We start from the raw sequence: 21,690 nt of genomic DNA, 5'->3' as shown, positions 1-21,690 counted from the left end.
CAGGGGAGGCTGGAACTAGATGACCTTTAAAGTCCCTTCCAACTCAAGCCATTCTACGATTCTTCCACAAAATCCATTTCATTCACATCATTCTCCCCTCCCTACCTCCAGAAAAACTTCAGTGCAAAGCACAAATCATCACAAGCACAGAAGCAGGACAAGGCCCATTGCTCACAGCAAATATTAATGCTGCAAAGGGCCATTGAGCTGACACAAACTCCTACCACACTGAGGGAAGCACAGCATCAGCAGAGCTTATCCATGTTTTTGCCAAGACAGCCTCGGTGCAATAAATGCTGGAAAGTGGTTTCCCCTGGGCTCAACCATAAATGGTTTCTTGGGAATCATTACACAGTTGTGCCATCCAGAGCAAGGGTTCTTGGAACAGCCAAGTAACACCAAAGCTGGGGTCTGGCCAGCTCTTAGCACATTAAACCTGCTGAGAAGTAACATGACAAATTATTGTGCCCACAAACCCTGAGCCTGCATGATAACAGCATCCCTACTGTAACACCTAGCAGCTCCTCCTTGGGGAAGTCTTCTGACACATTGCCAGCACTGCAGAGATCTGAAATTGCAGCAACTGAACCACAAGATACAAACTCTATCAGCATGCACAGAAGTTTGAATGAGATGCTTCAGCTATCCTGCAATGGGAAAGGAGCAGCTGTGGAGAGTTGTGCAACGCTACCAAAAGCCTTATGATATCTGGGGGCCGAGACTGGATGATGGTGATGGCTGATTCTAGCTTCCACTTCTGCTTTTAATTTCAGGAGAATCTCAGCTTTTAACTTTTCAGAACAACTATTCCAAATCTTTTCCACTGGTTGCAGAAAAGAAGCCTGATTAGGTGAAGGCAGAAGATTCCAGTGGCTCAACCAAAAGACAGCTGGTTTGGAAACCTTTGCAATCCTGCAGGTCCTGACTCAAGATTTTCAGATACTTGAGGCTGGCTTCAGATCAGGTCCCTGTGCAAAGTATGACAGGCTCCAAGGCTGCTTGGCTCCAGGTTCCACTGAAGGAGTTTATTTAGATGACTTAAACTAAACCAAACTCACAGGGGAATGAAAGCCTGCGAACAGTTCACTTGAAAAAGGACCAACCCCACTCTGTAGGAAGAGCCAAGCTGCAGTTCAGAACGAGATCTGAGCGAGATCCAGCAGAAGTCATGTCAAGTTTGGCTTTTGCACGAGATGCCAAGTCAGACTGGTTTATGGCTGAACATGTCACAGAGAGATCCGCAGGACGCCCGCTGTTAAACCCGACACCCCACTAATGCGGGTCGTGTCTTTGTTGCAAATTCAGCATTCAGCCCCAGAAATTGTTCGGTTTTACAAGGCCCTTTCAAGCAACCCAAATGCTGTGCAACGTGGGGAGAAATCCTGGATAAACATCAAACCCCTGTGAAACTCAAAGTTCTGCCCCAAATCCAAGATGCAGTTCAGCATGGGTTTAAATACACAAGCTGAGGGGTGCAAACACCTCACCCATGGCATCAGAGTTGCAAACTGAAAACCCCTCAGTGCCCCACTGCCCTCACCACACACCTCCCCACATCTTTGCAGCACATTTGGCTGTCCAGGCAGACCCCAGGCACAGGCAGGCACTGGGAAGATCTGCATCCAAGTGACATGAAGGACAGGGACACATGAAGAGTGTAAAGTTCAGAGCTCATCCCTAAGTCCCCTTGTCTCAGGCTAACACAGGCTCTTGACCTTACAGCAAGGCACTGGTTTCCCACCATCACTGTTTCAAAGGTGGCTTTCCAAGAAAGCTCAATTTCAGCCTTGACCAAAGTCAACTGATGAAAAAAAACCCTGGTCCAGATACACTGATAAGACTTTGGAGAACTTACCTGATCTCTCCTATCCGGGTAGGTCCCCTTCTCCTACAAAGGATGGCTCCCACCGAATCACCTGGAGCTCCCATAATATAACCTGCTCCTTCTCTAAGACCAGAGGTATTGTAAAGGGCCAAGACTGCAGGCATGGGCCAGAGTGAATGCCTTCCCTCTTTGATGCTGTCAGAGGTTTTTCAGCCAACTTTCCTGACTAAACACACACACACACACACTTGAAGAAAACCTCTATTTTAAAGCTGCAATGTAAACAACCCCAAATTATTACTATCCCCTAAAGGCTACTGCTGGCAGGCATCAGTGATAAAGCTTTGCCAGAGCAGTCTGGCATCTAGCAACAATTTGTTTGTTGTCCTGCAAAAATACAGAGAGCCTTGCCATATGGTATTAGCAACTTTCTGGTAACATTAAGAAATATATTGGCTTGGAAAGCAGTTATCACACCAGAAAAAATCTTACATCTGAGAGGCAGGTCTATGCTGTAAGTAGTATCAGCACAGAGGTGCTGGTCAGGGGTGGAAGAGAGATGGTAGCAGCCAGCAGAGCCATGCCACCTCCAGCCCCAGCATAGATAACATCTCCCTGACACAGCCTTGTTGGTCCAGGAGTTGGATCATGCTCGAGGGCAGAAGCTCAAGGCTGTTCATCTGCGCTTTGTGAGGCCTTCGGTGTTACAAACATGTCAGCAAAACTGCCCCAGGAAGCACCTGAGTTCCCTTTCAGAGACCCAAAGCAATCCCTCAGCTGCTTAAGTCCAGGCTTCCTACCTTTCACCAAAGGGCTTTTCCCTACTGCCCACATAAGCACAGAGAAGGGAGAAATAAATCCAAACCCATGAAAATGCTCTTTTCAATACTAACATTGTATGCTGCAATGATCTTCTGAGAGCCTGTGTGTACCAGGTCGATGAGGATTTTGAGATGGTGCAAGCCTGCACATGGATTTGGTGGGAAATCACCTATTTTACACTACTGCATGCTCTGAGACCTGAACTCTTAGAAGGAGCTGAAGTGATGCGATGAGCGGCGCCTCCTCAGTTTACAACTTCACTGCTCTCACTTTCTGTAGAGCTGGCAGAGATGGCACCTTTGGTAGACCCTAATTTGTCAATTGCCTTTCTGACTCTGCCCCACTTGCTGGAGTTTTCTCCCTAGTTACATCCTGCCTCAGATAAAGGCCTCACTCCATGTACAGCAGTATGGGAGTCTTCTGCAGACTCGCAGTATCACAGTTGTGCTATGTGGAGCTGCATTACACAGGAGCACAGCACACAACTGACAGCTGCCATGATGTTGCAACTCCACCTGCACACTGAGTCCTATCCCACCCTGAGGAGATGGCTCCAGCACCCACCATCTGCTTCTCCTTCCTGGAAGAACTCAAAGAGTGACTTAATGCACTGAGAGATGAAGCTGTTCTCAATATGAAACCAACAGGGAACAATATTGCTGCTGGATCTGGAAAAGACATAATTCATCTGATGCCATGGAAGAACATTAGTGAGATTGCTTGGAGCATCTTCTGAAGAAAGTTCTGGATCAAATCAAAGATGTGCTTATCTCTTTCCCCTTTCTTCTCAAATTGTCTGGATTCCTTCCAGTCATTACCTACCTTTGCTGCTTCTAAAAACTGATGTCTCCCTCACCACCATCTGCAATAAGCAGCCTCTCCTCCCACCTGGAAGTTTTGCAAGGAGCCAAGGTCCATTCTTTTCTGCCCTTGGTCAGTCCAGAACAGGCTTATTCTTTCCTGTCTCTTTATCACTGGGAGAGTAAAATACTCTCCTTACAGATACCTGCTACAACCTGAGCACTCATGTCAACCAGATTGTGTGATGCCATGGGTGGCTGGTAGAGAACCATGGGCAATTCCCTGGCAGCAATGCCTGGGGATGAGAGATGCTCTGATCACCATGTACCAGTCACTACCCCTAGCAGTGTCTAAGGAGAAGTGTAGGGCTTTGGCCATCTTGTAATGGTGCTAATAGATCCAGCTTAAGTCTGACAGAGATCACTGACCACTTGCAAAGGCTCTGCCGAAAGAGGATTAAAAAGTGCGTGGAAAGGAAACCTCTGCATCTTCCTGCACTTCGAAAGAGCATGCATCTGCTGCAAGGGCAGGCTCAGCAAGAGCATGTAGACATGGCCAACCTAATTAGGAGCCACCTGCCCACACCACAGGCTGCTATTCCCTGCTCTGGAGACTCAAAAGACTCACCTTTGACACTCCCCATTTTATTATAGACATCCTCATCTCAATACACAAGATAAGAAAAGCTGCTAGGGCAGCTTGAAATACCAGAGAAGGTCTCCCCAGGAGAACCACACTTAGAAACTCAGAGCTCCTCCAAAGAGACCACTGGCTCCTCCTCCCCTAACACTGAATTAATGCAACTATTCAGAGTTCTTTTCTTCTAGGTGGCCAGTCACTTTGTGTCTTAGTCTCCTTGAAAAGAGAGCTGCACCTTTCAGAGACCCTTTCTCCCATGTGTTTGTAAGAAGCCATTCCAAGTCAGGGGCTCAAAGCAACCTGCTCTAGTTGCAGATGCCCCTGCTGAATGCAGGGGGATTGGAGCAAATCAGAAAAGTCAGGATGTGCAATTACTCTATGTGTATACAGAGAGGCACCAAAATCCCACAGGCAAAATAGGAGAAGGTCAGAAGGAAAATTTAAAAATTGAGTCTCTCTCAGCCCTTTTTCCACATAACACCAACAACTACCAAAGAAACACACCTGGGTTTGTTTCCCCCTTGTGCTGATCATCTTTAGCAGCAAAGTCACTCCCTGTACAACACCTGCCCCTCCAGTTTTCATAAGCAGCACGGAGAGTGCCAGTGACCTCAGCAGTTGCATGCTGTGACAATAAATAAAGTTAGAAGCCTGCCCAAAACACCTCCAAGCCCTTTGGCCAGCACTGGCTGTGAACACATGTGCAGTAACAACTAAACAAGGGAGAAAGCACAAGGTCTGGGGCTCCTGAGAACGCTCTGTCGGATGGTCTCTGCTCAGAAATGCTGGCAGAGGGGCAGTTTTGGATAGATAAATAAATCAAAAGAGGCAAAGGCTGCCCTTCGCAGCCCCGGGGCTTAGCCTGTTTGCCTGCAACACAACCAGCTCCAAGGTGGGAGCCCAGCCTCTGCAGCTCTTGCATTTGTCACCAGTTTCAGCTGAGAACAACAACAACCTGCTCTGGTCTGTAATACCCTTTGTAGGTGATTATGGGAAACAAAAAGGACTAAATTCAAAGCAGGCTTTCAACTGGGGGGGATCCAAAACTGCTGACTGAGGAGGAGAACAAAGCCAGATGGCATATGCTGGTATTGCTTGGGATTATGCAGTGTAAGGCAATAGGAAACGAGCAGAGAAAAAGACCCAGTTTGGTCCCACAGCTCTGCTCTTGCCAAACGAACATACCGGGGTGCCTGTGAAACAATCAGTTTACAGCTTTCATTCCCCTCCACCCCCAGACTGAACTTAAATATTTGTATAAGCCCAGGCGTAACTTTTATCTGATGTTTTCCTTGGGGTTTACTAGCTGTTTAGCGCATTCGGGCTAAAAAGCATTCCCTCAAACCTCTGCCACAGAAAGAGCTGAAACCATGATACTAATTAAAACCACACTCTTTGGTATCAAGAAGACATGCTATTATTTTTCTGGGTTGTGTTGGGGTTTTTTTGCTCATGAGGAGCTGTTAATATGGGCAATGCGTCTGGAACATTTTCCTTCCAAACACCATGCTCTGGACCCCCTCCTGCTCAGGTCAGCTGGCTTGTGAACTTGTCAGCAGTCTGGGGTGGGAAGGCTCCTATTTGCAAGAACAGATTTCTTCTCTTCTTTTTTTTATATAGCAAGCCATTTGCCAGCTTAACCTTATGAAAAGCACATCAAGAAAAGAACAACACAACAAAAACCCTAACAACAAAAGCTGGATGCTGCGTGAAAGGTGACAAGCTAAAGAACTGTCCTCCCTTGGTGACAGAGGGGCTAAATCAAGGGTTGAACCTCGCCAAAATATACTGCAGGTTTTGAAAGACAGCCTCTGACTCTACCACTCAGCATAGACCTGGAAAGGGTATGGGTTGCCCTGTGAGTCACTGCTGGTCCATCCTGGGATAAGGGCTGATAAATGCCTGGGAAGGAACAACTCCTGCACCAGTACAGGTTAGAGGTTGACCTGCTGGAAAGCAGCTCTGTGGAGAAGGACCTGGGAGTGCTGGTGGGTGACAAGTTCATTGTGGGCTGCTGCGTACCCTCGTGGCCAAGAAAGCCAGTGGTGTCCTGGAGTGCACTGAGTGTGCTGAGCAGGCTAAGGGAGGTTGTCTTGCTCTAGTCCACCCTAGTGAGGCCATATCTGGAGTATTGTTTCCAGTACCTGGGCTCCCCAGTTCAAGAGACAGGGAACTACTGGAGAGAGTCTAATGGAGGCAATGAAGATGCTAAGGAGACTGGAGCACCTGTGTGGAGGAAAGGCTGAAAGATGTGGGACTGTTTAGTCTGGAGAAGAGCAGCCTGAGACAGGACCTTCTCAATGCTCAGAAAGAGATAGGGGTGGAGAGGACTGGGCCAGACTCTTGTCGGTGGTGCCCAGTGAGGTTCTACACAGACAGTTCCACCTAAACAAGGATGAACTTCTTTGGTGTGAGGGTGCTGAAGCCCCCAAGCAGGCTGCCCAGAGAGGCTGCAGAGTCTCCTTCTCTGGAGAGTTTCCAAACCCGCTCAGACATTGTGATCCTGGACAATTTGCTGGAGAACTGGACTAAGTAATCTCTGGAAGTCCCTTCCAATCCCAACCATACTGGGATTCTGTGAAAGAAGGTAAGATTTCATGCTCATTTGACTCTGTCTATTTTGAATGCACCTAAGGTGTCCATTACTGTGGTATCAGCACCTCATAAACATTAACAAAATTATCCTTAAAACATTTCTGGGAAAATGCTATTATCACATTTAAAGAATGGAAAATTAAGGCACACCAAAAAAATAGAAGTCAGTATGACCTGCATATCCTGAGAGATCTAAATCCAATTAAAAACCAAATTTCCTCATCAAATACCAAACAACTCAGGGCAGTAACTGCACCATGGAAGTGCAGGAAGCACAGAGAGCCAGATGCTTTGGCCTATTCCTCCCAGAACACCAAATTCCAGGTCCTCAGAGACTGCCTGGCCAAAGTGGCTTGGCAGATGGGCTCAGGCTCCACAGAAGCATCCACAGCGCTCATGAGGAAAGCAGAAGTGGCAGGAGGGATTCTCTGCGGAAGGCACTTGTCCCACAAGTGTCACTCTTGGGACCACAAAAGTAAATAATGTTTCATCAGAGCAAGTTGGCTTCTGGTTTCTGTTTGGGAGCATGGCTTTCACTGCGGTGACTCACAACAAAAATCAGCTTCCCTTTTTCACAGCCATAGAGATGCCAAATTTTAACTCCTAGCGGTGCAAAGTGTGGGCAATGGGGGGGGGGGGCCTCCTTTGAGGGCTGAGAGATTTCATTTACATTTAGGTTTTGGTGATATTCTAGCTCTGAGCAAGCTCCTGCCTGGTTAGCAAGCCTCCAGGGTTGCCAGCAATGCAGATGATCTGCCTAAGTTAAAAAAAACAAGTTAATGCATAAAAAATATGACTTCAGCAAAGAAGTTAAGCTGGATGGGTGAATATGCTGTAATTTGTTACATGCTTCCATTGTACAGGGATCCAAAGTAATGAAATATTCCTGTAACGCTAGAACCGTGAGGCCCAGCCCCAGGATGATGTTCAGATTCCAGTGTTAGCTCTGCCACACCATCCTCTGGCTCACCACTGAAAGGACCCTTGCAGTGCCTACCTCTCCAGCATTAACCTTCTCAGCACCAGCCTCTCCAGCACCAAACTCATCAGCATCAATCTCCCCAGCATCAACCTCTCCAGTACCAGCCTCTCTAGGATCAGCATCTCTAGCACCAACCTCTCCAGCACAAGCCTCCCCAGCACAGTTCTCCCCCTGCCCTTTCACTCTGAATTTCCAGAGAAAGATCAAGTAATGAAGCCACGATATTGGGATGCAGAGATGACTTCTCATGTCAACACAACTGTAAAGCTTAAACACCTAAAGCATCAGAGAACCCCAGGGCTGGCTGAAGAGATGGATTTTGTGGATGCAGGCCCCAGGAAGGACCTAGGTTGCTTGCAAACCGCACATCTCCTCCATCCTGCTTTTCATTTGAGACTGACAGGCAAAGCTCAAACACATCATTACAGCCTTGAGAAGGCTGCTGAAGGTAACACTCATGTTACAAATGAATTAATAGGAAACACTTACCTTCCCCACTAGCTTGCCTTTCCTGTTCATGCAAAGGTAGAAGTCTGTCTCCTTCCCTTTGATCCGGACTTGACTGCCAAAAGTGTCTGTTTCCACTAGAAGCTGGGCTTGTAAAGGAAGAAGGAAAAAAAAGAGCATTTACCAATGTGGTTCTATTAAGTTAGAGAGTGCAAAGCTCATCAACATGTTGTCCCATTACCTCTACCTGGACCACACCAGGATGCTCTACAAAAGAACAACTCGAGGAACCACCCAGGGAGTGAACTCCAGGCTTGGTCACAGGTGCAGATCTGACACATCTCCACTGACTCCTGTGTGAGACTACCAGACACAATGCCAGTTCATCAGAGAGCAGTCATAGATAGTCCATTTGTCCACATCAACCTCACCACCTCATCAAGCTCAATGCTAATGCTCTCCCCCCTCAGGAGGGTTCTTAGAAAGCAAAGACAGGGATTTTAGTCTCATAAAGATGAAAGATTAGCATGACAAGAACGGAAATCCTTTCCCCACAGCCAGCAGCCCTCAAATACTCCACACAAGGGCTCCACAGTGTAGATGGTGGAAAACAGTGCATTATCTCCTGAAGATCAGCACTGCTTGTTCTGTCTGATGAACATCTGCAGTGTAGATGCCCTCTGTATGTCTAGCTACGTTCCTAGGAGGTCACTAATTGTTTTCTGGCAGCCCAGGTCTAGCTGGGAGAAATAAGGCCAATCTTGCAGGGCCTCTTATGTTTATTAAGGCCAGAGCTGGTGTGCAGCATTTCCAGGAGCCACTGCAGAGGACAGACTTCTGGGCCTTCTTCATAAACCACCTGCCCTGACACAACTGTATTTGCAGAAGCGTAGCACACCTCCAGTGTCACAAAAACTCATACGCATCCAAATCCAGCATTTTATTCCCTCTCTGATCTGAACAGGAATTTCAGTCATGCTCAAGATTTGGATTCCAGGAATTTCCCTGGAGAGGCAGGAACAGGCAGACTGGACATTTTGGTTGAGATCCATCTCCGATATGGAGGGGGAGAAAGTAGACATGGTCGAAACACAATGCAAGAATGTGTAAGTGTCAGCAAGTGTAAATCCACGGTCCTGCTCTGGAAATACTCATGCTTGTAAGACCTGAGCCTTGCTGTAGAAGCACAGCCTTTGCCAAACTCTGGAGAATGTTTGATCTGTGCTGCAAAAAGTCACATTCTTTTTGGCATTCATATTTCAAACTTTAAAACCCTCTAAGAGCAAATATGTTCACTGTAAGGATTTGCCGTGGGGATAGAAATAGGAGTTTGTTTCATTTAAACACATTAATATTTTTCCCACTTGTAAAGTCAGCTCTTGGCTTCTGCAGCAGTGCAAATATCACAAACCTTTAACTCACAAGGGCCCTAAACCGAGTTTTCCCTCAGCAGCTCAGTCACAGATGCAAGCTCAGGGTTTTCCAGTTATGAGCAGCTTACCTTTATACAGATATATCTGTTAAACCTGTTATCACAGGGGATACTGAAAGAACAGCTTCTTTCAGACAAGTGGGATGATGACTGTATTAAAGCAGAATATTACTTGCAAATGTGCATAAACAAGGATATTTACCCAAGTCTTTCAGCTCATCTTGTGTGTGTCTGATGGAGAGCAGCCTGCAAGCCGTAACTGGGTGCATTCTCTCCACACCTGCCAAGGTAGTATTAAACCAGTGACCACTTCAATGTCACAGGGCCACGTGAACCAGAAATATCCCATCATAGTATGGATATCAGGATAAACCAAGACAGGGTGGGGGAGGTTGGCACAGGGTCAAAGACAGGTCTTACAACAGGAGACTGACCAACATGATATACAACTGGGTGAATGCTCTCTGCTTCAGGAAGTTCAGAGGTGCTGCTCAGATACAGTGCGGCACCAATAGACTAGGGAATAACCAAGGAAGAGAGCTGGCAGTGAAAGGTCTTTTCCTCGCATGAGCAGAAGACTAATGGTCAGCATCAGAGGAGGAGAGCAGCAGCCTGCACATGAGGGAAGGTTACAGAGCCAGCACAAACTGTCCCAACAAGTGGCCCAAGAACCACAGCCAACAGCCAGAGTGCCAAGGAGTCGCCCACAGATCTACAGTGTCAAATCCACCCAGGCACACAAACAGACCCAGGCCACCCACTGAAGAGGTCAAGCCAGGGCTCCACAGCTTGCACACAGGCAAGAACAGGACATGGCAAGTTCCCGTCTAAGCTGTGAGGCGTTCCCCATCCATTCCACTCCCAGCACTGCAACTAAAGCTGCTAAGAATAACGCTGAATATCAAAACCTGAGTTTGGCCAGCCCAAGTAAGAGCTAACATTGACAAAACACTCCAAGACAAGAGCCTTAGAGCTGTGCCCCCAATGGGCAGCTGGCAACGCACACCTCTCCAATACAGTCCCTGCTGGCAGCTGAGATGGACAAACACAGGGCACACTGGCTCACATTCCCCACCCCCTCGCTCTGCAGCCAGCATGAGTAATATCCAAGCTGATTTTAATTTGAAAAATATCACCTTAAAAAGATGCCGGTTCCCTGCTGTGAAAATTAAAACCATCTGGATGGAGTGATTTCAAATAATTAATCTAGGTCTCCTTTGACACCACTACTAATTAAAATATGATACTTTCCTTCCCTCCCCCCCCCCTTTTTAAATAAAGAATTTAAATAAAGTTTAAAGATCTAATAAAATAATGTCATAATTTAGAACTAAATGGAAGTCACCTTTCCTGCACGCTGCAAAGGTTATGTCGGTGCTGAGATCTCTCCCAGGCTAGCACCACAGTGCAGACCGAGCAGCAGTGGATGGGCAAGCATCCAGTGCAACATCCACACCAGTAAACATGCCAGCATACATATCCCAGTGCCCTGACAAGGTCTGTGAGCCCCACAGATCGTCCTTCACCCAATGTCTAGGAGTAGAGATCAGAGAGAAGGAAGGTCAGCAGATGCTGTCTGCTCCCTGCTATGACACTTGCTGCTGATGTACAAGCTAAGGCCACCCATAGGTACACACCTCTGAAAAACCTGTACCTTAAGATGTTGGAAACATCTTCTTATCTATAGACAACCTTGAAGTCCTTTCCTACATGAAAAATCAGTGCACCATTAGGGCTGGGTTCACAAGACAGGCTGCCAGTCTAGGGCACCTCTTATAAGTGATTCGCGTTTTTGCAACAGGCATCTCCCCAAATTCTCCCAGGAGCCCAGGTAGGGACCTTGGAGAACACATCTAGTCAGCTAAGGTCAGCTGAGAGGGATGAATCCCAGCCTTGTATGCTGCAACACGAGCTTCTGGAGAATGGCAGCTGGCCCAGCAGACAGGGCTGCTGAGGGCTGTTGCCACACTGACATGGCAGGAGAAAAGCTCATCCACCATCACTAAGATTGAAGTTAGCACAGACAGGACTCGACTCACTGTCTCACCTCTACAATAAAGATGCTCCAGCCAAAACAAAAGCACCAGGGAATGTCCACGAGAATCTCTACTGAGAGCTCAGGTAAAAGAAATCCCACCAAGCTGGAGCAGTGCTCCCACAGCAGTTTGCTGCTCCAGACACCTGACTTTCAGCTCCATTAATCCCTGGATACACCATAGAGAGATTACAATCTCTGTTTCCAAAAACCCTGCACTCTGGCCTTCAGATCAGGTATTATTGTTTAAATTCTTTGACAGCTAGATAGTCAGATACATTTCTAGAGGGAAAAAGAAAAAAGGGGGGGGGGAAGGAGGGAAGGAGAAAAGATGTCTTTAGAGGGTGAAATCTTCTGCTACATGCTTTTGCCTTATTGGCCCATTTAACCTAAACCTTCCTGAAAACTCCCACTGGAAGAGATTGGAATTCCTCACATGTCTAGGTGAACAGGATTACATATGTATGTTGAAAAGCTATCTTCCAGCTAAGAAAACATGAAGTCAGGGAGATATGTGAAGGTGGCAGAAAATATGCCAAATTATCTTTCAAATATTTCCTGGGAGTGGGAGAACAGGAGCCAGAAAAGCATGGGGTAAGGAAAGAGAAAGAGGGCACCTGAGAGGTGTAAGGTTCTCTTGTAACTATCACAAAATCCTGAGTACCAGCCAGATTCAGACAAATAAAAAGATAAAAGGGAAAAGCACCAGCAAAGTGCAAAAGGACTGGACACTTGGAGACTGGCAACCATTCCTTCGGACCTTTTTTCAGGTGAAAATCCTGCAAAGAGAACCACAGAGAGAAAAAAAAACTGCAGCCACTTACACTGCCCAGAGACCTTCAAGTCAGCTGAAGAAGAGAAAAGGTTTCAGAGAAGACTCAGATTTTTTTTCACTTTTTTTTCTGATGCAATTATAAAGTTGGGGAAACTATTCTCAGCACTCAAAACTATTCCCAGTTGATGAAGAGGAAGGATGTATCTGGGAGAAGAGTCTGTGTGATTCGAGAGCAGCTTTCCAGTGTGGTTACTGTGGTGTTATGAAACCAAGATAAAGCACATTTCCATAGCTCACAGCATATATCCCATCTGATGGGAGACTAACCTCTACCCACTGGCAAGGCCGAATCTTTCAGTTTGAACCTCAGCATGGCCAAGGGCACTTAAAATAGTTGAAACCTGTTCAAAGATGGCCTACCCCCTACCAAAACCACATGAAACTCTTACATGACCACAACATAGGAGAGAATGACCCCGTCTCCACTTCACATTCATGATGTAATGACAAGGGAATAAGGCCAAAATTAGGTAAAGTCTGGAGGGTCTAATAAAGCCACAGGCTATGAACAAGTGAGGGAATCTAGGCTGCACCCTCAATTTCTGCTTGCACACTTGTGTACTCCTTTAAACTGCAGCATTTTAAATAGTTCTAACTCCTACAACCCAACTCCCGTCTCAATTATTCAGGTGGAATCAGAACTAACCACCAAAATCAATGAGGCTGGTGCTCAGGAGGGCAGAGCTCTGGCCCACATACCACTGCAATTAGCTCATCGAGCCTGTCTGGAGCAAGCATAGGATATATATGTCAATTAAAAGGGATGGTCATGGTGGGGAGGAGTAAGAGCAGGCTCCAGGTATTTTTTAAGGCGTCTGGCAGAAGCGCAGCAGCTGCCTGGTGCACCCCAGCGTGCCCCAAGCTGTTAAAGTACTGCTTCTCTGAAGGAGGTTTCTTTTGACCATGCTTTTTACTCGTTGAGCCGAAGAATACAGGGGAGAAGACATGATCTGCAGTGCATAAGCCCCTCAGAGCATCAACACATGCAAAGTCTCCCATAGCACTTCTCCCTGTCCCATTTTGGGGTGCAAGGGAAGCAGGACAGAGTACTCTCTCTGAACAAATGGAAGGCTGCAGATACAACCTGTCACCTGCTTAACAGCCTCGGTAGCTCTCAGGACCCAGACAAGCTAAATATTTGCATAGGACACATCAGAAGAAAATCTATAATGCAGCAAAGACCTCAAAGGCACTTACGCTGCAGCAACCCGATCCAGGAAATACTCTCAGGTGAAGGGCTTCACACACATCGGAAGTCCTTCAGCGCTGATAAAGTCCCATACATGGCTTCAGGGTACAACTTCTGTTATCTGCTGCATGGTTGGAGACTCTGGGAGCACAGCTTTGGATATGAGAGCGCAAGCTTCCCCTTCCTCAGTCCTCCCCAGAGTTCTCTTCTCACCCTGCCTATTTGCAACTGCCCTGAGGGCTTGATGTGATGGAATGAAGTGCAGGATCACAGCACTTGCAACTGAGAAACAGGGGCTAATGTGCCCCTTCCTGGTGCACTCCGGGGCACCTTTTGCTGGGTTTCACCTCCGTGCTAGCCAATAAGAGATTCAATCTCTAGGAGACGCTTTCAGGCACTCCTTTCTGTAAACAACCACCTAATTCCGAGAAGGCATCCTGTCCCATCTCCAGGATGCTGAGCTATCCCATCGGCACTCCCTGGGCACGTCTACATGACACGAGGCCAAGACATGCAGAAATACTCACACTGGTGCCAACCGCACCAGCTTGAGTGCCCAGCCCAGGACAGATGTGCAGGGATGGCACACTGCCTCAACAGTCAAGCCCAAGGGGTGCACAAGCCAAGAGAGCTGAGTAAAAGCGTATCCCTTGCACAGTTTAAGCCAGTCACACCATTACAGTGCTCTCACCTGTAGGAATCATTGAATCAGCCAGGTTGGAAGAGACCTCCAAGACCATCCAGTCCAACCTATCACCCAGCCCTGTCCAATCAACTAGACCATGGAACTAAGTTCCTCATCCAGGCTTTTTTTTTAACACCTCCAGGGACGAATGACCACCCAAAAAATTCCACTGCCAGCTCAGTAATGATACATATCCAGGGAATGATGCTGAGCTGCTGGTGTTCCTCAAACACCTCAGGGACCATCCTCCCCATCCTGTAGGAGGTGGTTCGCTTATGCCAGAATGGCAGTAGCAAGGGAAAAAGGAGATTCTGAAACAGAATAGTATTCCTCTCAGGACTGCCCAGGCTGCTGAAGGATTACAAAGCTTCTAGACACAGTCTCTATAAATTAACTCTATTTACCACATCTTGGGAAAGCTTATAGAATCACAAAGGTCGGAAATGACCTCTACAATCATCAAAGTGCAACTATCAACCCCAAACCATGACCACTAAAACATGTCCCCAAGTGCCATATATCTACACATTTTTTAACACCCCCAGGGATGGTGACTGCACTGCTTCACTGGGCAGCCTGCTCCAGTGCCAAAAAAATGAAATGCCTTGAATGAAAATCTGCTGATTTGAGGTCTTTTATCAGTCCATGCATATGAAAATTATTTAATAGTCTAGCTGATGTAAGACCAGAACAACTATCAAGGTAACTCTTAGAGATTCTGCCCAGCTTAAATAGAAGTTTAGAAATCCCTGAATCTGTGATTCTCAGAAGAAAAAAAAAAAAAGAACACCACAATAAAACACATCTGAGGACAATGTGAGAATTCTAAGTCACATATTACTGGCCAGAGGCTGGTCATTATTTCCCCACGTGAAAAATAAATGTCAAACACTGTCGTTCTGACAGAGAATCACTTGCACCCATTTGTAGATCTAAGAAAACAAGATAAAGCAGTGGGGAATCAGACTTGGCCTCTTGCAGATGTTTTATACATAATTCACCATAAGAGACAGCAAAAAATGTTTTGGCAGTTGCTCCAACAATGGTGAACAAGCTTATTTAGACAAGATTCAGTTAAACTGGAGGCAACAGGCTGTGTGCTTTCAAAACGCCTAGGCAGGGAGCGGCACCAAACAAACTCTGCACTGAACTTCGCCACCTGCAAACTTGCCATGACTAAGAAGTAGGCCTGGAAAGAGAAACGTTAAAAATGTTAGCACAGAAATTCCTCTATCTCACCAGGGTGTCTTGCTGCCTCCAAACACAGCTCAAGTGGACAGTATTTCTACAGAGGCAGGAAAAGTGCTTGACATGCTGCCAGGCTCCGAGTCTGGAATTAGTGAAGGATGAGCCTCAAGAAAGTTCAGAAGCTCTGTTATGCTTGAAAAAGCACCTAAAATGAAAAATAAAGGGCCAAACCCTGGTGTCTTTGATCATTCTCATTTGAATAAACTCCTACTGACACAGTCAAGCCCAACAGACAAGGACCTCAGAACCTGGCCCTGAGCGCCTAGCTGAAACACATCCAAAGCACTGGAGTCTCTTGGGTCTGGAAATAACATGAACCTTTCCCGCCCCACAGAGGGTTAGAATTACCACAAGAACAAATCCTGCTGAAGTTATTCTGACTCTCTTGTTCCCAGTCTCAGATGAACCCAACAAAAATACCGACATACACGAAAATAACAATAAGCAGAGAATGACGGCTATGGAAACCCCACGTACCCTTCCTTCTCCAAAGCTGCTTCATCTGGGGCCAGCAGCGCAGGACAGACCACATTTACTCCAAAGCACTCATCCACCTCTCTTGGGCAGCCTGTTGGTTGGCTGCTCATCATTATTGATGAAGTAGGCCTGATGCCAACATCACCGTATCCTCTTACCAAGAAGTCCCAAGCATGTAAATCTCTCCTCCGTGCCAACAGCACGATGGTTTCACATACTCCAAAAGTTAGCCCATCTAGGCTCCACTGTTGTATTTGTGAATGCTCCAAAATGGGGCTAATGAGGAAAAATGCATCAAGTATTTGCAGCACTAGCTGAGTTAAGATGATCAGCCACATATGGTATACAAAGATGTGAAGTCCTACCCAGCAGTTTTCTTGTTTTGTGCAGTAAAAGCTGAAATTGTGACAATTCATTTTATGGTTAGGACTGTAATTATGCCTATGCATTTTCTCAAAGAGTTCATTGTGACTTTTCCTTTTACCAGCAAGGCAAAAATATGCTGCAAAAAAAGTAGCAGGATGCCCTGGTGTTTTCAGTGGGATTCTTGTGGCTCTGGAACCCAGAGGAGCAAAGGCAGAAGTACAACCTAGCAGAAAAATGCTGTGGCACATGGGGAAAATTCCTCTGCATTAAGATTTCAAACAGGGTTTGCTCTTACAAATGGGCACAGAGTTTCCAAGATACCTGATTTTTAATGCTTGTGCTGCTGAAACCTGGTGTTGCCAAATAAAAGACAACATACTGTTAAATGAAGGATCTCAAACTGTGACTCTCAGATAAGTCATACCACTCTGAGACATGGTTTAATGTTAGGTCAACAGATGGATTTGATGATCTTAGAGGTCTTTTCAAGCTGAAACAATTCTATGATTCTAAGAATCACAGAAACATTCAGGTTGGAAAAGACCCTCAGGATAACCAAGTCCATTTGATATCCCTACTCTACAAGGTTCACCAAGCACCACATCCAAACGACTTTTTAACACATCCAGGGTTGGTGACTCAACCACCTCCCTGGGCAGCCCATTCCAATGCTTAACCACTCTTACTGGGAAAAAATGTTTCCTAATGTCCAGTCTAAACCTAAGTAGATGCAACTTGAGGCTGTTCCCTTTTGTTCTATCATTAATTACCTCTGAGAAGAGACCAGCACCAACCTCTCTATAATGTCCTTTCAGAGAGCTGTAGACAGCAACGAGGTCTCCCCTCAGCCTCTTCTTTTTCAAACTGAAGAGCCCCAGCTCCTTCAGTTACTTAATATGAATATGAGACTGTGACTATTTTGGGGTAAGGGTTGAAAGAGGTGGACAAAAACTGATTTTCTGTAGCACCTGGTGGGACACATCCTCTGGAACCAGCTGTAGCCAAAGCAAATCCCTGAGTTGAAGTTGCTTGGCATAGGGTTCTCTGTATCAACCTCTTTGAAAAAGTCTCTCCCTGCAGACACAGCACAATTCTTCCACCTAGTCTCAGAACAGCAGTGACAACAACAACAAAGTTCAGAAATCACATTAAATCTACCTTTAGCATCTTTAGGTTGCATATTAGTTTTTGAAATACATTCTTCAGGGGGATTTTCTTAAATTGCCAGTCCACAGCATAGGTAAGACTATTTACTCACCTTTTACTGTATTTTAATTGCATAAGAAACATTAAAAGTTGGTTGTTTGGAGCTTTTTTTTTTTTTTCCCTAAAGTCATCTGGGACAAAAGGCACCTGCCAGTGGGTATTTAAATGAGACCTGTCAGAACTATACCATTACTTTTACATTTTAATATAGGTACTTTTAAAACCTCAAATATAATTCTCCATTCAAACTGCATTTGGATTAAGAGATGGAGATCCCATGTCAAATCTTGACAGAAAAAGTAAATCAAGTAGAGAACTAAGCCAGTCATCATCTGTGATGCTATAAACAAGAGCAGCAAAGGAACAAGCCACTACCTCTAATACATTATTTTGGGGGTATTCTGGGTTTAATGAATCAGCACTGGCAGCAAAAAGATCTGAATGACATTATTTGTTACTTAGCCCAGTTTCAGTTTCTCTAGGGACCCAGATCACCCATAAAGCTCAGGTTCAGCACCAGCTTTCCAACCACAATTTTCCATCCCTTTTCTCTCTTCCCTGCACTAAAGTATCTTTCCTTCTCTCCCCGCCTTGGGAGGTGATCCTAAGGACCTGCACAGGAGATGGTCTCTTGAGGCAGCAGGTGCCAGGTCACACCACTGCTGTAGGTGTCCAGCATGTCCTAACATGAATAGGTATATTTCATTTAGCTTGGAAGGCTCTTCAGTCAGATTTTTAATCAGCACATAATTCACTTTAAACATCTCCAGACACACCCAGAAGGGACAAAAAGGACAAAACCCAAGCAACAATATCTTTCATCACTCACTGTCCCTTGCTAGCAAGTGTGTCCCTCCCCCTCACTAGCACCTTGTTACTTTTTTGTTTTATCTCCATCTACAGTGTTTGCAGAGACAGGAGAAGGATATTCCCCACCACTAGACACAGCAGACTTACAGGCAGCCCTGGCATCTCTCTACCAAACTCCAGGAGGAGGGGCTGCTCCTCACCTTTGCACAGGAGGATGAAGTCCCCTTAGAAACTTGCCAAAGTGGCCAAGCCACCCCACACATCACGGCAGCACCATCGGCCACTCCACGCTTGATGAAGCAGCGAACCAGCGCTGCTGCAGGAGGAGCTGTGGCTGCCCTGACAGCCCACACCACCTGAGCCGTCAGCACCTAGGAGCCCGAGGACACCACGCAGCCCATGGGTCAAGACACAGCAAACATCTTATCTGCAAGGGCTTCATCACCCAGCACAGAGCCTCAGCCACCCAGGGTCTGACCCATAGCAGGAGATGTTTCTCCACCCATAACACCAAAGGACCATAGGAACAGGCAAACATGAACAGAGAAGATTCTGTGCAGGCTCCTGGTGGGGAAAGCAGATGGCTTTCCCTAAATCCAGGTGCCCACCTGGCCTGGTTCTCCACCAAATCTATGAAGTGAGCAGAGCCCCTTTGTAGATGAGAGGAGTGGGAAGGGAAGAGCTGCAGGTGCAAGCAGACCCAGGCCAGCCTCCAGCCTCCCTACAGCAATGGCCATGATGTTCTCCTCCTCCAGCTGCCCTGACCTGGCGCTCCACCGCAGGTCCACCTCCGGTGTGAGGAGTGAAAGCTCATCCCCCAACAGGCATGAGTGAAAAGGAGACAAAAAAGCAGGATGCTGGTGAATGACAGCGGTGGGTGGCCGCCGGCGCTGCCCGGCGCTCTCTGCACACAAGAGGCACAGCCAAGTGTGTCTGGCACCAGACAATGGTCGCGCTGGAGGTGTGCGCGGCGGCAGCGCCCAGAGCCCTCTCCCGGCGGCGCGACCAGCCATGGCGCCTAACAAAACCGCCCGCCGGGGAGCGTCCCTCTCCTCGCCCCCATCTCCCCGCCGGGCGCTGGCTTGGCTGGCGTTTTTTATCTCTGTGGTGTCCTTCCCGCCGGGGCGTTTGCAGCTCAGAGGGGGAAAAACAAAAAAAAGGCAGGTCAAATGTCCCGGAATGGTGTGTTTAGTGCTCTCCCTCGGGCCGCCGTGGATGCGCGGCCGTTTTCCGGGGGGCCCTGGGCGTGTGGCAGTATTTACGGGGGAGGGAGCTGACCCCTCGGCTGCGGTGGCCGAGAGGGTCCGACGCTAAGTGCTGCTAATGCGTTTCGCATTTGTGCTCGGGGGCAGGAAATCTCAACTTCCAGTGCCAAGAGGTTAATTATAATTTATATAGCAAGATCTCGGGCTGTGGGGTTGTTTGTGTTGGTTGGGTTTGTCGGGTTTTGGTTTTCTCTCCAGCTAATTAAGAGGTACAATTACCTTTGAGAATCAAAGGGATAGTTTGGTACCCAACTCTTGGAAACAGACGACAGGCACTTAAAAGACAAGGACATCTTTGCTTTTCTCTGTGTGCTTCGTTTTTGATTTAGATCGTCAAAACCAAACTGTCACATTCCAAATCCACCACCACAATGTGGGGGAGTCCACGTATGGAAGCCACTGCCATAGCATAACATACAGCACTGATGCTTTCCCAAGACAAGCTAAGAGAGTTGGGGTTGTTTAGCCTGGAGAAGGCTCCAAGGAGACCTTAGAACAGCCTTCTGTGAGAGTACCTGAAGGCAATCTGCAAGAAAGCTGGGGATGACCTGTGTACAAGGGCATACAACATCAGGACACTGGGCAACAGTTTGAAACAAGAGAAGTGTAGATCTAGACTGGACATTAGGAAGAAGTTTTTTACTATGAGAGTGGTGCAACACTCTAACAAATTGCTCACAGAGGTGGGTGAAAGCCCCACCACCGGAGACTTTCAAGGTCAGGCTTGATAGGGCTCCAAGCAACCTGACCTAGCAGGGGATGTCCCACTTCCTGCAGGGTGGTTGAACTAGATGACTTCTAAATGTCCCTTCCAAACAGAGAACTCCATGATTCTATCATCACCTACATTCCAAAGGACATGTCTTACTGATACATCACCTGACACTCATAGTTCTTGCAAAACTGTCTTTTCATTAATTACCAAAGCTTCATGGAATCATAGAATAGTTAAGGTTGGAAAAGACCTTCAAGATCATCAAGTCCAACTGCAATCCAACTACTGTAACCACTAAACTATGTCCTGAAGTGCCACATCTTCATGTTACTCTCTACAACTACTTGAAAGGAGGTTGTAGTGAGGTGAGTGTTGGTCTCTTCTCCCTAGTAGGACAAAGAACAAAATGAAATGGCCTCAAGTTGTGCCAGGGGAGGTTTAGATAAGATATTAGAAGAAAAAAAAATGTACTTAAAAGGTGTTCAAGCATTGGATCAGGCTGCCCAGGAGGTGGTGGATCACTGTCCCTGGAGGTGTTCAAGAAACATGCCCTAGAAGCCACTGTGTTTTTAAGGTATTCATTTAAGCACAGAAGAAGCCTCCAGGGTACACTTCCTCAGTGGTGCATTAATGCCTGTAGTCATGACTTGTGCATACTGTGAGATTCCTCTATTCACACAACAGGTCAAGCAGCTTTTAGTCACAGTCATCATATCCCTTGCTTCAGAGGTTTTGTAAATCACACCAAAGTCTCCCCAAAACAAACTCAGGACTCTTCATTCTGGAACCTTGACTGTGGCCAGAGGTTTGCCTTCAGAGCATGTCACAGCTTTTCCCGCAGCCATATTTTAGAGCTATCCCAGGATGAACCTTTTTCTCTTTTTATTTCAATTATTCTTAAACTATTATAAAGCACAGGTGCTAAAGCAGGCTTTTGGGAAGAGGCAGAGCTGGAACAATTTTAAGAAAGGATTTGATGCTTGCACTCACAAATTTGTGCCATGTTGAGGAAAACAGAAAGTTAAGGCTGTTTTTGGTCATAGAATGGTTTTTGTATCAGGTTTTTATAACTGACAGAAAAACAAAAGAAGTCAAGCAAAAACCCACAGAGAGCAGAGTAAACCTTGCTCGTGTCATTTAAATCTAAATATATGTAGATAATTTCAAAGCTGTGTAAGAATTCAATCTCCTTAGCTGCTGCCCTTTAGTTGAAGTCACAATCTGCTGCATGTAGACATGACACTTGGGGACATGGTTTAATGGACATAGTGGTGTTAGGTTGACAGTTGGAATCGATGGTCTTGATGGTCTTTTCC

General features: G+C 46.5%; 1 protein-coding gene across 3 annotated transcripts in view; it reads right to left on the bottom strand.

The window, feature by feature from the left end:
* Positions 1-21,690, bottom strand: part of FGF18 (fibroblast growth factor 18) — a 76,775-nt gene that overhangs the window by 10,112 nt on the left and 44,973 nt on the right. For all 3 annotated transcript variants that reach the window (XM_064161645.1, XM_064161646.1, XM_064161647.1), the window contains one exon: positions 8,154-8,260. In XM_064161645.1, coding sequence (XP_064017715.1) covers positions 8,154-8,260 — 107 coding nt within the window. The remainder of the gene's footprint in view (positions 1-8,153; positions 8,261-21,690) is intronic.

The sequence above is a fragment of the Pogoniulus pusillus genome, chromosome 22 (genome assembly GCF_015220805.1).
Source record: "Pogoniulus pusillus isolate bPogPus1 chromosome 22, bPogPus1.pri, whole genome shotgun sequence".
In the NCBI taxonomy this organism is placed as follows: domain Eukaryota; kingdom Metazoa; phylum Chordata; class Aves; order Piciformes; family Lybiidae; genus Pogoniulus; species Pogoniulus pusillus.
This window is presented reverse-complemented; position numbering and strand designations above follow the sequence as displayed.